The sequence below is a fragment of the Paralichthys olivaceus genome, chromosome 2, assembly GCF_024713975.1.
Source record: "Paralichthys olivaceus isolate ysfri-2021 chromosome 2, ASM2471397v2, whole genome shotgun sequence".
Classification (NCBI taxonomy): domain Eukaryota; kingdom Metazoa; phylum Chordata; class Actinopteri; order Pleuronectiformes; family Paralichthyidae; genus Paralichthys; species Paralichthys olivaceus.
Genome location: NC_091094.1, coordinates 9,388,495 through 9,405,075, shown reverse-complemented (window position 1 = coordinate 9,405,075; position 16,581 = coordinate 9,388,495). Strand labels below are relative to the sequence as shown.

At 41.6% G+C, this 16,581-nt stretch overlaps 1 protein-coding gene across 3 annotated transcripts in view; it reads left to right on the top strand.

Moving 5' to 3' along the window:
- The window catches only part of LOC109635427 (neurexophilin-4), a 97,509-nt gene extending 82,463 nt beyond the window's left edge, over positions 1-15,046 (top strand). For all 3 annotated transcript variants that reach the window (XM_020096582.2, XM_069534521.1, XM_020096581.2), the window contains one exon: positions 13,636-15,046. In XM_020096582.2, coding sequence (XP_019952141.1) covers positions 13,693-14,454 — 762 coding nt within the window. In that variant the 5' untranslated portion in view covers positions 13,636-13,692 and the 3' untranslated portion in view covers positions 14,455-15,046. The remainder of the gene's footprint in view (positions 1-13,635) is intronic.
- Positions 15,047-16,581: the final 1,535 nt, after the last annotated feature.

Genomic DNA, 16,581 nt, shown 5'->3' with positions numbered 1-16,581 from the left:
GAGACATTTGACAGCTTCTCTCGCTCTCTTTTTGCCTGTACATGTCTCTCTCTCCAACTCTATCTCTCATTCCCTCTCAGAATATCACCCCTGCTATATTCCAATTCTATTCCTCTCCAGCCCGGATTTTAAATGAAGTCCGGTACACACTTAAGCAGTCGATGGATTTATGATATCCATACACACCCACATCTTGCGTCCTGAGGAACAGAATGAGAGCAGGTCCGCTGGTCAGCACTCTGGTTTTCTGTGTCCAGATGGTGGATGTGAAAGATCCCAGTTAGGGGTCCCAACGCTGCGTCCTTGAAGCTCAGTGATTTATACACAGGCAAAGGCATCCTAAAGGCAAGAGAGGAGAAAAGTAACTGTACATTATGTTCTCACATGAGTATATGTTGTGCCTCATCTGCATATCTACAATATAATGTACGATTCCCCTGCATGTTTATTAAATCACTGTTAAAGAATCAAGTCGCGCTGGAGATTATCTTGTGCTTTCTATGCAAATAAAGCTGCAGCGACCTTGTCACTTCAGCCTCAGTAGCAGGTGTGTGTTTTTGTGTGTGTGCATGACCTTGACGTGAACAGGGGAATGTTGTCATGCCCTGCTGTCAGCATCTCCAAGGGGTTTTATTCAGTGGCACCTCCCACCGTTTTCTCTCCAATTAACTGTGCCATCAGCCCCGGTGAAGACGATATGAATAACCCGCTCGGCCTCGCTGGGCTCGCAGGCTGCGGCGGACACATGGAGAGCATCCTTCATAGCAGGGGAGGAGCAGACACGGAAACGCTTAGTCTTTTCCTCTTCTGTTTAATCATCCAAACGCATCCCAAAGGTCTGCTGACTCCCAAACCAGGGAGAGAAGGTGGGAGGTCAGGGCTCTGACTGAATGAGGGGTGGGAGAAATAAACATAGGAAGTATCAGGAGCTGGTTTAAGTTTTGCTGATGTTAATTTGTGGATGGATGGATTGATGCTGGAAAAGAAAGAAGAATGACAAGAGGAGGACATAGCAAAAGGGGATGGGATGGCAGAGATGGAGGAAGGCATCTGGAGGTAGTTGTAATGTAAAGGGATAAGGTGGAGAAATTAAAGGAAATCAGAAAGGAGGAAAATGGATGAGGAAAGATGGGGACGATAGAAATAAATCAAGGAAATGAAGGAAATCATGTGTGGAATGGCTGAGGAACTGAATGACAAAAAAAATTGGAAATAAAAGAAGGAAGGAAAGGAGGGCGGTGGGAAGGAAGTCTTCTCATGGCTGGACTGATGAGTGGAACTGATGAGGAACTAATGACAAAAAGAAGGAGGAAAGGGAAGGATGGTGGAAAGCCTCTGGCAGTAGTTGTAATGTAATGTAAAGGGCGAAATGAAAGGATATCAGCAAGGAGGAAACTAGATGAGGGAAGATTGAAAAGATGGAAATTAAGCAAGGAAATAAGGAAGGAAGTATCAGGACTAAACTATGAGGAAGGAAAGAAGGAAGTAAGGAATTGTGTTCCTTTCATGTGTGGAATGACTTAATGACAAAAAGAAGGAAGGAAGGAAGGTTCTGAGTTACTGAATGACAAAAAGAAGTAGGAAATGAAGAAAGGAAGGTAGGGAGGGAGGAAGGAAAGAATGAAGGAAGGTATTGAGGTACTGAATTAAAAAAAGGAAGTAGGAAATAAACAAGGATGGAACAAATCAATGAACATAAGAACGACAAGGGAATGGATCAAGCAGGAAAATATGACAAAATATAAAAGTTTCCAGTATGTATACTGTAACTTATAAAGGTAATGATTCAAATGTACAAACCTCAGTTTCTAACCTCTAGGAGGAAGCTCAGGACACAGATGAAGGCAGATTGAAATGAGATGAAATGGGCTGTGGGCTGAGGGACTGCAGGTGGGGGGGAAAAAAGGGAAGCGAATGGAGGGAAAAGAGCAGGTCTTTATTATGGTGAGTAACTGACACGCTCGCGTTGCGCTCAGTGCCAGTCCATCTGTCATGCAGCTCTCCTACTGATGAGCACTGGAAACAAATCTGAGGAAGCCGGGCTTTATTTTCCCGCCTGGGTGACTTGTCGGAGTCGTCACAGGCCCATGTGTCCCAGCATCCCTCCCCGACTGACGTCTCTCAAGCTCAGCTTCACCCACTGGGATTCTCTTCCTCTCTTCTCCCTCCTCCTCCTCTATCACTTCTATTTATTATGCAGATTTTTCCCCCCTCTTCTGCTTCTTCTTTGCCAGTCCCTTGTGTTTGTTTGATTCCTCATTTATATCAAATGTTTCTGCTGTTTGCGGAGCGAGTGTGTGTATATACGCTTGATAAGTTGCAAAACGCAGAGGGCATCAATCACTGTCACTTAGCTTCTTAACACGTCGCTCATGCTGCCCGAGCCTGAATACCCAGAACCTCCTCCGAACCGTCCTCGCTTGGTCTAAACCTCGATGAATCCCAAACTCTTTCAACACATAAATCTAAGAGAGGGAGAAACGTGAGAGGAGAGGAGGGTGTGGCGGTGATGAGGACGAGCACTTTTGTGCATCTCGCAATCTGAGTCAAATATATGTTTACACGTTTACAAATGAGAAAGCCAAGAGCGCCACGTCACTTCTCATATTCCCGCGCATCCATGGCGGCCCGTCTGCTGCTGCCAGACATCTGCAACAGTTATATAGATGAATGATTAAAGTTAAGCCGCAGCCAGCAAGAGTCGCAGCACCCTTATTTAAGAAGGTATGGGAGAGTTGTCATCTTTTGATGCATTGCTTGCCACCCGGCATGCAAACTAGACGTCATCAGACCACCGACGCCTCCCCCCTCTCTCCGATGGGTCCCCAAAGACTTGTCTCTGGTGATTGATCATTTGCTGCCGTGGCATCACCGGAGACATGCAGAGGAAAGTCTGCCCACCCTGCCAGTCGAGCCAGAAAAAGACAGCGGCATGCTGATCCGACGTGATTGGTAAGATAGGAGGGACGAGAGCACAGAGTTGATCTATGGTCACTGAAGTCAGGCTCCTGGGAGCAAAAGCTTCTAATGGCTTTAGAGATAAAGCATAGCACTGTTTCTATTAACTTTCTCCCTCTGAGCGGCACAACAAGATCTTATAAAAAGTTGTTTGCAGGACATGGGACATTAGTTGTAAAAAGGCTATTAATGAGAATCAAGTCCACTTTGTAAAGTTTCTGGTTTACAAAAGTTGTTTTTGTTTTAATTGATAGTGGATTATAGTTTTTTCTATTGATTTGTATTCATCATTATATACATTCAGGGCCACACAAGGGTTGGCACTGTCGCCTTACTGCAGGAAGGTTGTTGGTTTAATTCCCTGTTTGGTCGTGGTGCTCCGGCTTCCTCCCACATTCCAAAAACATGCAGATTTAATTTTAATTACCCAATTAATAACTACACTCATTCATTAACGTTTAATTAACCATAGTTGTGATGTGGAGTTTCGTCTGTATATCAACCCTATGATGCTTTGGTGACGTGTCCAGGTGACTCTTGCCCAATGTCAGCTGGGCCCCCCCGCAACCCTTAAAGGTTAAGCAGTACAGACGATGGATGTTTGATGTAATCTCCAGGAGAATTATCTTTATGAAACCTCATTATTTCAGAGTTTGCAATCACTAATTTTTCCTCTGGCAGTTCTGCAAAGCTTTAATGTTCTAATACACTTGCTGACATGTAAAGTGTAATGATGGCTTCATATGGATTATTTTTTTTGCTGTGTTTTATGCAACTGCTGTTGTTTTGAACCTGTTTGGTGGCTCCACAGCAGATCTCATTATATAAAGACTAATCCACACCATTGACAGGGTTACAAGTCAGATACCTTTCCTCCAATAATCCCAACATGGCCGGCACCACTGAGATTTTTGTGAGATTAACAGCTCTTCAGCTCTTTCCTGTCAGCTGCTGTTTTTACTTTCATCACAGACGGACTAATATTTTCACAATAAGGTAGAGTTAGAGTAGCATGTGCAGTCTCAATGTCGAGAAGGTGGGGAGTATGTGAAGGAGTAGTAGACCTAAGACAACCAGCTGCTTTTTACAACTTTACATTTACCGATTTGAGAGAATCTCATCTCACTTTCAAAAAGTTGTTATTGCTTAAACATTTCTACCTGAAAACCTACAGAATCACAGAGGGAAGTATAGTTGAGTCTGCTTTAGTCCATATATACACGCTTTATTAAAGCAGATGTGTATTTTTGTATCGGGAGTGAAATTGTGAGATTCTCTAGACTCATTGAGTCACATGTAAGTAATGATGATGGCTTTTGTAAAGTGATTTGTGTAAATAAAGGGCATCAGAGGAAGGTAATGGTCATCTGTATTTATGTTATTTATACGAAAGGGGCAGATAATTCAAGATTTTTCTTCTTCCTGCTCCTTTTTCATTCATGGAAAGTATATAAATATTTGGTAAAAATTTGGGGTGATTGGAAATAAATGAAAGACACCAAACTAAACTAAAGGGCAACCGTCTCTTTGGTTGGTGGAGCCACTGCAAAATATAATTTTTTATTATTACGGTGTTATATTTAAATTTACCAAGGGGGTGTATTTGCTTTGCAATATTAAGGATAAAGGTTAGAGAAACTCTTTTTAAATAAAGAAAATGATTCTGTCTGACCTCTTTGGCTCCTCTGGATCTGTGTTGCAAACTCTCCACCCAACACCCTGTGGCTATATCATAGAGACAGTCACCTCACTGTCTCCTGTGAATTAACCGTGTTGATGATAAGAATTGTTAAAAAGTGAATCTATCTTAACAATAAACGTGGTATTTTCCAAACAAACTCATGGGTCAATTTAATGTACGGAGAAAAAAATGCAGAAAATCATTAAACCTTAAAGAACCTTGAAGAAATCTCTTTTATTTTATTGCGTTGTGTGTCACGACCAAGGAGCTCCACATTTCCCCGTCAAGTCCAATCTTAGTGGCATCTGCAACATTTTGCAATATTGTCAGCATACAGCACTTAAGCCAGCGCACAATACCTTCATAAATCCTCTTATGTAGACATCTCTCTCTCTCAGTCCCTCTCTCTCGCTCTCTCAGTAAATGCCAGATCCGAACACTTTAATTTCGTTTTATTTGCTGTAAATGCTAGAAGATGTTTTAAGTGCAACTTTTGCTCATTATCGACCAGCCTACTTAAATTCTGCCTGATACATAGGAAAAGGGACTTTTATGATTTCTTTAGCTGAAATGATTTCAGAGCTGAGCTGGTCTTTCTTGAAACAGTATTACAGATATTACTTCTCAAGAAACCTCTGATTATTCTCTATGGGGTGAAGTGATTCTCATTTTTGTGTCTTATTGCACTCATAATCTCACTGTGTGTCGTATATATATTGTCTTCTTACCTTTTCTTTTCTTCTCTTGCACTTTTGCCTCATATTGTCTTACAGACGTGTCTGCCTTCTCTACACTCGTCCTCTTATTCGTTTTCTTCTTCTCCCTCACTGTGTTATCTGTCCCAGCTCCATTTCCTTGCTCCCTGATACTCCCTGACTCAGTAGCTTTCATTTTCATGATAATCCAGCGACACCACTGGACTGCGAAATCGCTTTTAATGTCCCCCCCTCTCTCCCCTCTCTCTCTCCCCCTTTCTTTCTCTGTCTCTCTCTCTCTCGCTGTTTCTCCCCCCCTACTGGTTTATCTTTTTTCCTCCTGGCTTTATTTTGCTCTTTGTAATTAAATGTCATTTTCAGTTCTCCATTTTTTTTTTTTTTTTTTTTGGAAGAATGCAGAAAAGTTTTTTTTCTTTAGACATAGAGGAGTCACTGCTGGTAAAAATGTCTGAGCCACACTATAGCACCTAAATCTTTTCACTTCAGCTCTCTCTTTCCTATTTGCCTCACAGATTTGTACCATTATTACAGTAGCAAAATGCACTTTGTACAATTAGAAAAATGCCCTTTAACCAAACAGAAAAAGCTTCTCTCACATCCAATGTGTCTGTTGGCAGCTCTGTCCAAACACATCCAACCCATCGGTTTTCAATGCTCATTCACCTCCAGGGTCACAGGGGGCGGATACCATAAGAAAAGCAGCCCAGATGTTTTTCAGCCCATGTCTTTTCCAGCTGTGTTCATAAAACAGGTGGGATTTGTAATCCCTGGGATCAGACCTATAGGTCTGCCCTGAGGTGCCACAGGGAGGCGTCTGTGATCTTACAACAACTGCAAACGCCCAAAGCACATCAACTAGATAGCGTCTGTACTCCGAGCTCATTCTTACCCTGAAGTGTGAAACTCGACAAAAAAATGGGAAAACACTCCAACAAATCAAAATACACAATGGCAAGGCACGAAAGAAAACAGCAAATAAGAAAACTTGATTGTGTGATTTACCGTTGTGTTTTCCCATTCGTGATTTGTATTTGGCCTGAAATGTCCATCATCAGCAGGAATACAATAATCTCACTCGCTGTCAGTGCCGATCTTTTTGCGTGACAATCACTTTATTGGACATCTGCTGTGGGGACGAACAATCCACATTAAATACAGTTTGTGTTACAGCTTCATGTTGCCTTACAGTAAAAAACAACAAGTAATCCAAAGAGTTCCAGTTACAGTGAACTCGGAAGATTTTAAATGCTATTGCAGTGCCTTTCCAAACCTGTTTGTTTGGATTGGGCTGTTTGTTTGGTCTGTGGTGGCGCTGGTTGCAGCAGTGACCTGCATAGAGCTGTTCACCTGTTAATTCAAAGTCCTGTGAGGGTCGACTCACTGTGAACAACCCTGAACTGGAGAACCTGTCATATTCATCATATACATAGAGCAAAGTGCTGGTCACCTGTTTATTTCAAGTTTAGTACCTGTCCAAATCACTCCAAATACAACACTACACTTCCTTGCCCCCTTAACAATACACATGCTGAGTGTGAAACCGATAAGATGAGCGGTTCTGGAGATGTGCGAGCCACAGACAGACAGATTTCTGGAATTAGAAGACAGAAGGGAGCGAGAGAGCTCTGATCTGTTCTCTGTATCAGAAGATACCTTGAGTTGAAGTATCTGAACCAGAAAAATTGAGTATCTCTTGTAATAATTGCAATACTATATCTAATGAGGGCTGCTTGTTGTTTGTCTTATCCAGTTTTTCTGTATCTTTGCATTTTAGTATTTCTCTGTAAACCTTCTGCTTAGCTGCCTGAAACCTGCCTCCATGATATGATGACCTGTTGTTAGTGTCCTGCTGCCTGCTGAATCTGATTGCTCCTTGCTGATCTCCACATGAAGAACTTTCTTAAACTACCTGCTGTGTGTTGTGTCTGCACTTTGTCTGCCACAACTTTTACAACCGATTGTTGGCACAATTAAATTCTCCTTCTATTCAGAGCCTGTAGAGCTGAATAACCAGGTGAGGGCAGACGTGTAGCTCACCTGACAAAGTGAGTGTTTCACCCTCAGGCCCAGCTCCACTGCAACCACCACAGTCAACCTGTCGATCTTGCTCCCTGAGATACTGTCGTTCTCCAAACCTGATAGAACTTCATTGTTTTTAAGCTGCAAACTGCATCTATGTCACACTAAAGCTGCTTTCAGACATACAGTACACTGGACTCTGCAGTCCCTCAGTATTTTCTCCAGAGGAGGTGCATGTGTGAATGCAAATGTCCAAGTGAGACACTCCTCAGTTTCTGTGCAGTTTCTGTTGACTTTCTCTGCCTGGCCTCCAGGTATAATGTCTGTAGAAATCCAGGAGAAGTCGATGTGTGAATCATGAGCAAGTTGGGGGGGTTGATGACGCTTCAAACATGTGACAGACGCAAAAATATCTTTGTGGTGATAAGAGCCGACACCGGTGTCTGTGTGTCATCAAGACAATCACGTGATCCACGCAGCGGAGGTAATACTTCCTGCCTCTGTCTGCTGCACCCGGCCGCTCCACCTCTCCCCTGAATAATGCAGAGGATTTTTTGCTGTTGTGAATGCATCTGTGCTGAAAACCTCCAACTGTGTTGTGCATGTGTGCGAGGCAAACTCTGGGTAAACTCCGTAACCAATTCTCCATATTTTACCTGCAGGTCATGTCTGAAAACGTTTTTAGCTGCACAGAGGACCAATAGCTTACGCTGGTCATCACAGCCAAATGAACCCAAACCTACAAAATCTACGGAGATTTCCCCAAATATAAATATATAAATAGATGGTTGAGTTTAAAGCCATTGAATTTTCAGGAATTTTCAACACCAGTCATTCTGCAGTATGAATGATGTGGCTGTAATTTTTTACAAAGTATATAAATATTTGTAGTCCAGTGCAACAAAAACACAACATTTTACTTTAAGATTTTCGACTTCCGAGCAACACTTCAAGTAGAATTGTGGCATTTACCTCTCAGAAATGTTTTACCTTTTTTTTTAACGTATGTAAAACCGCTAAAAAAGGCAATTCACTCCTTTCCCATTGCCTGAAACCACTGCATCAGAAGCAGGAAACACAACAGAAGTCGTTACACTTTTACACCTTGTACTTCAGTCAAACTCATGGACTACTGAATCATTTTAAATCACTTGCATCATATCTGCAAGAAAAAAATGATGTTGCATGTTTTTCCAAAGATTAAGAAAACAAAAAGCACAAAAAAAACATTCATGGTCATTTAAACACTCTCTAAACCAAAAAAGGAGGAAGAAGAAATCATCACATTCACCTGGGTGTCACATCATTTGACTGGGGAGTGAATGGTGCTTGCATCCATTCTCATTGCTAACAAAAGTGGGGTGTTGGTGGGTGTTAGTGGGGTTTTTTGACCAGTGGAAAAGGGACTTAATAAGTAAAAAAGTAAATGTGAATTCAACTGCCCAACATCTCACCCTGTGACTGCTCACAAATCCTTCACTCTCATCCTTCCTTAGGAAACAGGTTAGCCTCACTACTTCTAACCACAACAAGCTCTGAAGCAGCAGAAAGAGAAAGTAAAAGAAGAAAAAACCCTAGCTGGTGTCGCCTGTGGTTTTTGTAGTGCAGTGGGAGTGGAACTGTACATTTGACTCTTCTCTGTGACAGCAGATCAATGCAGCCTGGAGCGCAGATAGAAATGAATTGATTGTCACCGATAAAACTCCAATTAAACAAAGGAACAAGCCTGGGAGGCAAGCGGCTCTCATCGTCTCATCAGTCCTCCGGGGGGGAAAAGGATGAGAGGGGGTGGCAGGAGGGGGCTGGAGCATGAGGTCCATTTCCTCCGAATACTCACGCTATCAAGGAGGAGTGGAAGTTATGGATGAATATATAGAGTGAGTGAGATGCAGACGGACGGCTGGACACCCGATAGACAGAGTGGGAAAGACAAAGAGCAGTTGCAGAGGTGCTGCCATTGATCCAGAGCTTCTTTAATGATGAAAAGAGATCTTAATTGTGGTGGCATGAGATATATCAGGTTTCAGGAGTCAATGCTGCAGCTCACCTGACCTTCTCTTACTTAATAAGTTAGTGTGAAGCCCCCTCACTGCACTTTCTCTGTTCGTCTTTCACTCTCTCCCTCTCTAAAGCCCTTTCCATCCGCCTGCTTGTGCGTCTCGTCATTTTATTTCTGTCACTTCTCTCTCCTCGCTGAACAATCCCTGCATTTCATACTTGTATGTACTTCCAGGTATAGTTAAAGGGCCTCTCATCTAAGGATGCTTTTTTTCTCATATGAACCTCAAAATGAAGTTAAAGATGATTAATGTTCCCCGTTCCTGGAAAATGTACAAGATCGCCTTACTCTCTCCTCTCCTCGTCTCACTTCTCCACTAATAACATTTTCTTCACTATCTCCCTCTATCTCCCAAGCTCTGTAATCTGATTGTTCTTTCTGTGATTGTGCTGTTATTGAATTGTCTGTATCATACATATGTATAAGTCCACCACAATACTTATTCCATCTCCCTCTATAATTCCCTCCTATAAACAGGAATCTCATACCTAAAGGGAGGAAACATTAATGGTGTGTTGACACGTGTAAAGCTCCCCTCAAATCAGGTTTCTACTGACATTTACAGTTAGTTCATTTCTACTGGGCTGAATGGGTTTGAAATTACATAATTAAACTGTGGAAAGGTAAAGGTGTCTAACTTCAGAGGAACATGACAAATGACATGTTTCCTGCAAGTACATCTTATTACCAGTGATACCATACACAGCTTATTTCACCTTGTGATATTCACAGTCTGATTTTTAGCCATACTTGCTGCATGGTTGTAGGCTGGGAAATGTTGGTTGGCTGTTCCATGATGGATTGCATTTAATTTTATAAAGACGTTCATGGTCCCTCTGGGATGAACCCTAATGACTTTTCTCTAGAGCCATCAGCATTTTAAATTATCTACTATATCTACTTATCTACTACAACTATCTACTCTGTCAACTAAATTATTGGTACAATAATCTGTGCAGATGTTGATGTTTCCCAGACATTGTATTTTGCTGACTTAAGTGATCTTGATAATTATAGTATGGATTTGGTGAAATTTGCCACAAACACTTCAGGATGATTCGTAGTAAATCTGTGATCTGCTGACTTTTGAAATAGCAATGTGATGAACTTCATGATTTTTTCGGCTGATGACAAATTCTCACCAAACTAATGATATTTGCATTGCGCAAAAACATGGTCATAGTAAAAATTCTAACAGTGCAGCATCAGCATGTCAAAATGAGCATGTTATTAGCTTTCAGCCCCATAAAGTTAGTAGCATGGCTGTAGACTCTAGACCGGAAAAAATGGGTACTTCATATTCTATTTGGCAAGTAGGCCTCACTTGTTTTCATTAGGCTAGTATTCTTAAAGTCCAAGGTATTACTCATCTGCCAGAGGACTGTCCCTGCAAAGGTTACAAACTCTCGTAAACCTGTGTATTATTATATAAAGACTATGAAACATAAGAAAAAGTAAGACCATAGGTAGACATCATAGCCAAATGAAACACACAGTAGGTCATTTTAACCTGCATTAAAGTAACTGATATAAACTAAAGTACTTGTATGGGATTTAAATATACTTATCAAGAAATATTATACACCAAAAGCCTATATTATTATGTCTATTTTTGTTAATCCCTGCCTTATATAACAAATATTTATTCACGGCTCACTGTTGAATTACAATGTCTGTATTTTATGTTTTAGTTCTGTACAAATACAAGCCAGAGCATCTGTAATTGACTCAGTGTTTGAATGTGTTATTCAACTACGTGTTTGTCTGTGTGCCGCACCTTTGTTAAGTTCATCACCTCCTTATCACCCCAGTAACATCCCTCCGGCTGCTGCTGCGAAACTTACTTCTCACTCATTGTAACCAAACTGAATGGAGGATGAGGAGGAGAGAAAAACGGGCGAAGCCGTGTTTTCCATCCGTCAACCTGACGCTGGTTGCGGCAGCCTGATATGACCTTATAGCAAACATCCGCTGTTTTGCAAAAAAGTCTATAGCTTATGGATTTCATGTCAAGAGAAAATATCTGATATTTCTTCTAACAAATCCTCACCCTTTAAATGGATTTACTGTCAAGCACAAAAAAATTTCATATTTATGCTAATAGAAAGTCCATCTATTTATTGGTTTCTGTTGGCATTTTATTACTTTCATGCCACAGAAGAAGAAGCCCTCTCCACACACTCATCTTTTTCCAATCAGTCGATGTTTGGCAAAGGTGCTGACTGTGTACACTTGCTTTTCCCCCCTTAGAGAGACCGACCTCAGGCCCCAACATGAAATCATCTTTAAGCTTCATGCAGTTGACCCTGAAGGTTGAGTTGAAGTTCGTGTTGTGATGCTGCTGCTGAAGATGGTTTAGGATTATGATGATGGTGCTAGTTCGAGCTCTGTGCCATCAGCTCAAGAAGTGATTAGGACTGCACCAGCCGAGTGTTAGCCTGACAGATGGCAACACACGGAGCTAGCTGACAGCACTGCTGACAGCGCATTCACAGGAAGTCCCCATCTTGCATGCTCTCTACACTTTGTTTGTTGCTGTATGTATTCTGATGTTTTTCCTCTCTCTGCCATCCACTGTATATTATTCCTACCTGTCAGAATCAGCTCACATCACCAATTCACTCACTCAAAATTGCAAGACCACTGCACAGCCCTCCTGCCACGGCCACAAAGGGAGTTAGTGTCTGGGGGAAAAAACACCTTCAGTGGTTCATTATCCCAGTCACTGGTCATTTATCAACACCTTTCTTTTTTGGTAATTCATTCCTTCAGTGGTCAATACATTTTCAGTTATTTTCTCCTCAATCAATCTACTTAGAAGTCAACACTGCTGCCATGTTAATGAATGGCCAACAGAAATAGATATGTTAATTGAATGACTGAATACATTAGGAGCTGTATTGAGCGCTGCACTGTTGCCTCTGCAAATAGCGATGTGGAGTCGTTATTAGGTGCAGTGATTGATGAACGATGAGGAGAGTTTTGGCACAAACCTGTCTGTTCCACTGCCCTGGATAAGAGTGAATAGAGACAGAAACTGTCCTTGCATGATCAAAAGTCTGATCTCGTTTTTGAAAGGCTTCTCATTTATTTTTTTAAATTTTATTTGGTTTATTTATTCACCAGGAGAATAGTTTTAAACCCAATCCAAAAGCATCCTCAGGGGAAGCACATGTAACCTCTCCCAACAGTTGTAATACTTCTTCCTGTCACCTCATGACAGCTTCAAGCTTGAAGTCTTGCATGTTTGTGAATGTGTGTATTTGTTCGAATGTGTATGTATGGGAGCATGGCAGTAATGTGATTGATGACACATGAAGGAAAGCTGAGGAAGCTCTCCAGTCAATCAGCTGTGTGAATAACCACCTAGGCTGCGGATTAAAGACAGAGAGATGTCAAATGAACAGACAAAGGCTCACATCCGCTACCTTACATGCAGAGGTGTTGTTGTTTTCTCTGGAGCCACATTGACAACAAAATTAAAGTGTGCTAATAAAAATAGATGGTTCTGTTTTCTCCGATTCAGGAGATGAAAGATTGCAAGATTGAAAAGATGCTCGCAGAAATCCAAAAAACAAGTGAGGCAAAAAAGATCTCTGCAAAAGAGTGACCTATAAAGTAATTCAGATTATCAAAACGTGTGTGTGAAATTACTGGGACATAATGGAATTTTATTTGACTATTCGGTTTTGTCCAGACTGTTGGATTTGGAGTACAGGTAAATTAGAGGTAGAGAAACCAGCCACAAACTGGTTGCAGTACTTCCACAGTATCAGTATTGGATGTTTGGTATTAAATCTGCTGTTGGGTACCAGCTATTTTGTTAAGTGCCCTTAAGCAAAGTGCTGAAACCTTACAATTGCTCCACTGATGCTGCACTGAGGCTAATGCAGGACAGATTGAGGCAGCTATTAACTGGTTACATTACATTGATTTTTTTTGGGTCTATGTCCCATACGCTTACTTTGAGGAGGCTGGTTTTACGACCTATACTGAAGCCAGCCACCAGGGAGTGTTCGAGATGTTTTGGCTTCTTTTTGGGGAGCTATCCTGTCGTCCTTCTTTATACTCAGTCTATGGAGTGAAATTACTGATGCGGTGATAGTCTACCTGAAGAAAAACAAGGAAAAGCTAATATGAAAGCCTTTGGTACATTGTCATTAATGTTTTCTTCTTCTTCTACCTGTTTCTTTTTTCTTTAGGTCCAAGGGTTGGAGAAGCAAGTGGACTTCTCAGACCTGGGCCCAGTGGGGTCTGTGATGAAGACTCTTCCATATGGCATGGGTGGAGGTACAGTTGGAGGAACGACAGGAGGGGTTGTTAAGCCTCCGTACCAAACCCGTATCTTCTCCACTTCCATTGACCAGACACCCATGAAATCCAAGCCACCCACTTACAGTTTCTTCAACCCGTTCGACCCAAACCGCAACCAGTCCCTGCTCCTGGACCAGACAGGCTACCGCTCTAAACGCAAGCCCTCACTAAAGACAGCCATGAAGACCAAGAAGATATTCGGTTGGGGTGACTTCTACTTCAACGTTAAGACCTCGAAGTTCAGCTTGTTGGTGACGGGGAAGATCGTAGACCACATCAACGGAACGTTCACAGTTTACTTCCGCCACAACTCTTCCAGCCTGGGGAATGTTTCTGTCAGTATCGTGCCACCAACCAAAGTGGTGGAGTTTGAGGTCCTCCAGCCTCAGCAGCTGCACCCTCACACCCAGCAAGACGTCCAGCTCCAGGAGACCCAGCAGTCCTCTTTCAACCCCAAAGAGACAAAGACCTTTAACTGTCGGGTGGAGTACGAGAAAACCAACAGATCCAAGAAGCCCAAAGCCTGCCTGTATGACCCGTCTCAGACCTGCTTCACAGAGCACACCCAATCCCACGCTGCCTGGCTCTGTGCCAAACCCTTCAAGGTCATCTGCATTTTCATCTCTTTCTTTAGCATCGACTACAAGATGGTTCAAAAAGTGTGTCCGGACTACAACTTCCAAAGTGAGCACCCTTACTTTGGATAAGTAAGTGAGACTGAACTGAGGGGAGCATAAAGAGACAATGTTAATGACAAAGATGATGATAATAATGATAATGATGGATATGATAGTCATATTGATTACAGTGAAGATGCAGGGGACAGTTTTTTTGCCTCTAAACTGCCGTGACTTGTGGATTTAAAACACGTATAATCAGAGCTATGGATGGTTAGGATATGGCTGATTTCTCTGAATTATTTTCCAACTTTGTATTTGTTATCTTCTGTTTTTATTAGTTTTTTTTCCTCCCTGTAAATAATGTACTCAAACTCAACACACTTATTGTTTTTAGATATTTGTTTCTAGGTGTTATTACTTTTTGCAGTTGGAGAATTCGAGTTGAAAACAGCTGGAATCAGTATTATTCCCTCCGAGTACAGAGTGAGCCTCTGAGGCGGCTGTGTTGTGCCATCACTGTGTGGCAGACGTTACGTTATGGTAGACTGACTGTTAATCATCCTCTCAGCTCTATGTTTTAAAACCTGGATATAAGAGAGTTATATGTATGAGAAATGCTATGCTGGATATGCATACAATATACTGTATGAAAAAGCACATTAAAATCTCTTAAACTGTCTGTCTCTCCCTGGGTGAATTCTGTGTTCTGTCTGAGCCAGAAGCACAATTGCAGGGCACAAGCTGAGCAGCGTATTCACATTATCTAAACTCAGCGAGGACACCATTTTGAATTAAGTTACATTTCGCTCTGATTAGAAATTCACGCCCGAGCTGTCTGTGAAGATATGTAATTTTAATTTTCTCAAATATATTGAATTAATTCTAACATGAAAAACCAAGTGTGAAACATTCTTAAGACGAAAATAATGTGTCTCCTCTTGGGGTTGAGTTGGTATGTACACTAATAGAATCCAAGGGAGGTATCTGATATGGTTTTTAACTACGCACACTCTCACTGAAAACAAAATTAACTGTTTTATTGGAAGTGATATTACTGACGGATTTCCGTTTGTGTGATCATGTTAAACGAAGTACGTAGTGCACACCTGATCAAACATTTTTTCAGTTGCACATAAGCCTCTAGTTTGTTTCCTCACATTTCATTCACGTCTGTATTGCTGCTGCCACAGATACAGTATAATCTCAGCTACCTAATGAAAGATAGTTTATCTAAGTTTTCTTTATGCTGAAAATATGAGCTGATGGAAAGACAAAGCAGGACAGTACGGAGCACATGAAGGGTCACAGCAAGAATTTTTTTAAGGATTACTTTTGCATTACCTCGCAATATGTTTTTCAATACCGTCATGCAACATCTTCATTTCATTATAGGTACACAAGTCTGTCTGTATCAATGCCTATTGAGCAATACAATATCAGGCTACCTCATGCAATGTTCAAAGGAAAATTCAATAAGCGGATCCATACTGTGGGATTGAATTGGGAGGAGATGAGCAGAAGAGAGTCACATAATAGAGTGTGGATACCTAATTGGAGCTTATTGGGACCTGTCAGGACCCGATGGGCAGAGCAGGGTACGGACAAAAATTTGTAAGGGAATTAATGTTCGAGTTTTGTCTGTCACATTGGCTGGGTTGATTTTTTTTCACTGCACATGTCTGTAATTGGGGAAAACAAGCAATAACCATGTGTGTCAGGGACAGGGTAACAAACTAAGTGCAGCGTTACATCAACAGCATCAGGATTAGGGTCGGGTTCGGACACAAAGAAACAGAATGCCTGTCGGGTTTGGGTCAGGTGTGGCTGGTTTCTCTTGGGCTTGGACAGGTTCAGACTGAAAAAGGCTGAGCGACACTCTACTACATGTGGCTCACAAATAGAAAAAGAAAAGTATTGAGAGGTTACCAATATGTTTTGTGAGGTAACACAAAGGTTTTGTGTCAAAAAAGTCTTGCTGTGGCCCTACATGGGCTTCAAGGGATAGTGTTACTATTTCTAAAAAATATATATCTGATTAATTCAATTAACTCACCACCTTCTCGTTGATTAAAATAAAGAAACTCAACTTGAAACCTTCCTTCAGCCCATCTCACACTGTCTTTATTTCTCCCCGGGCATGGAGTTGTTGGGTCTTTGCTTGCAACACTTCTGATCTGACAATAATGGTGCTCAGAATTTCATTAGGTAACACAC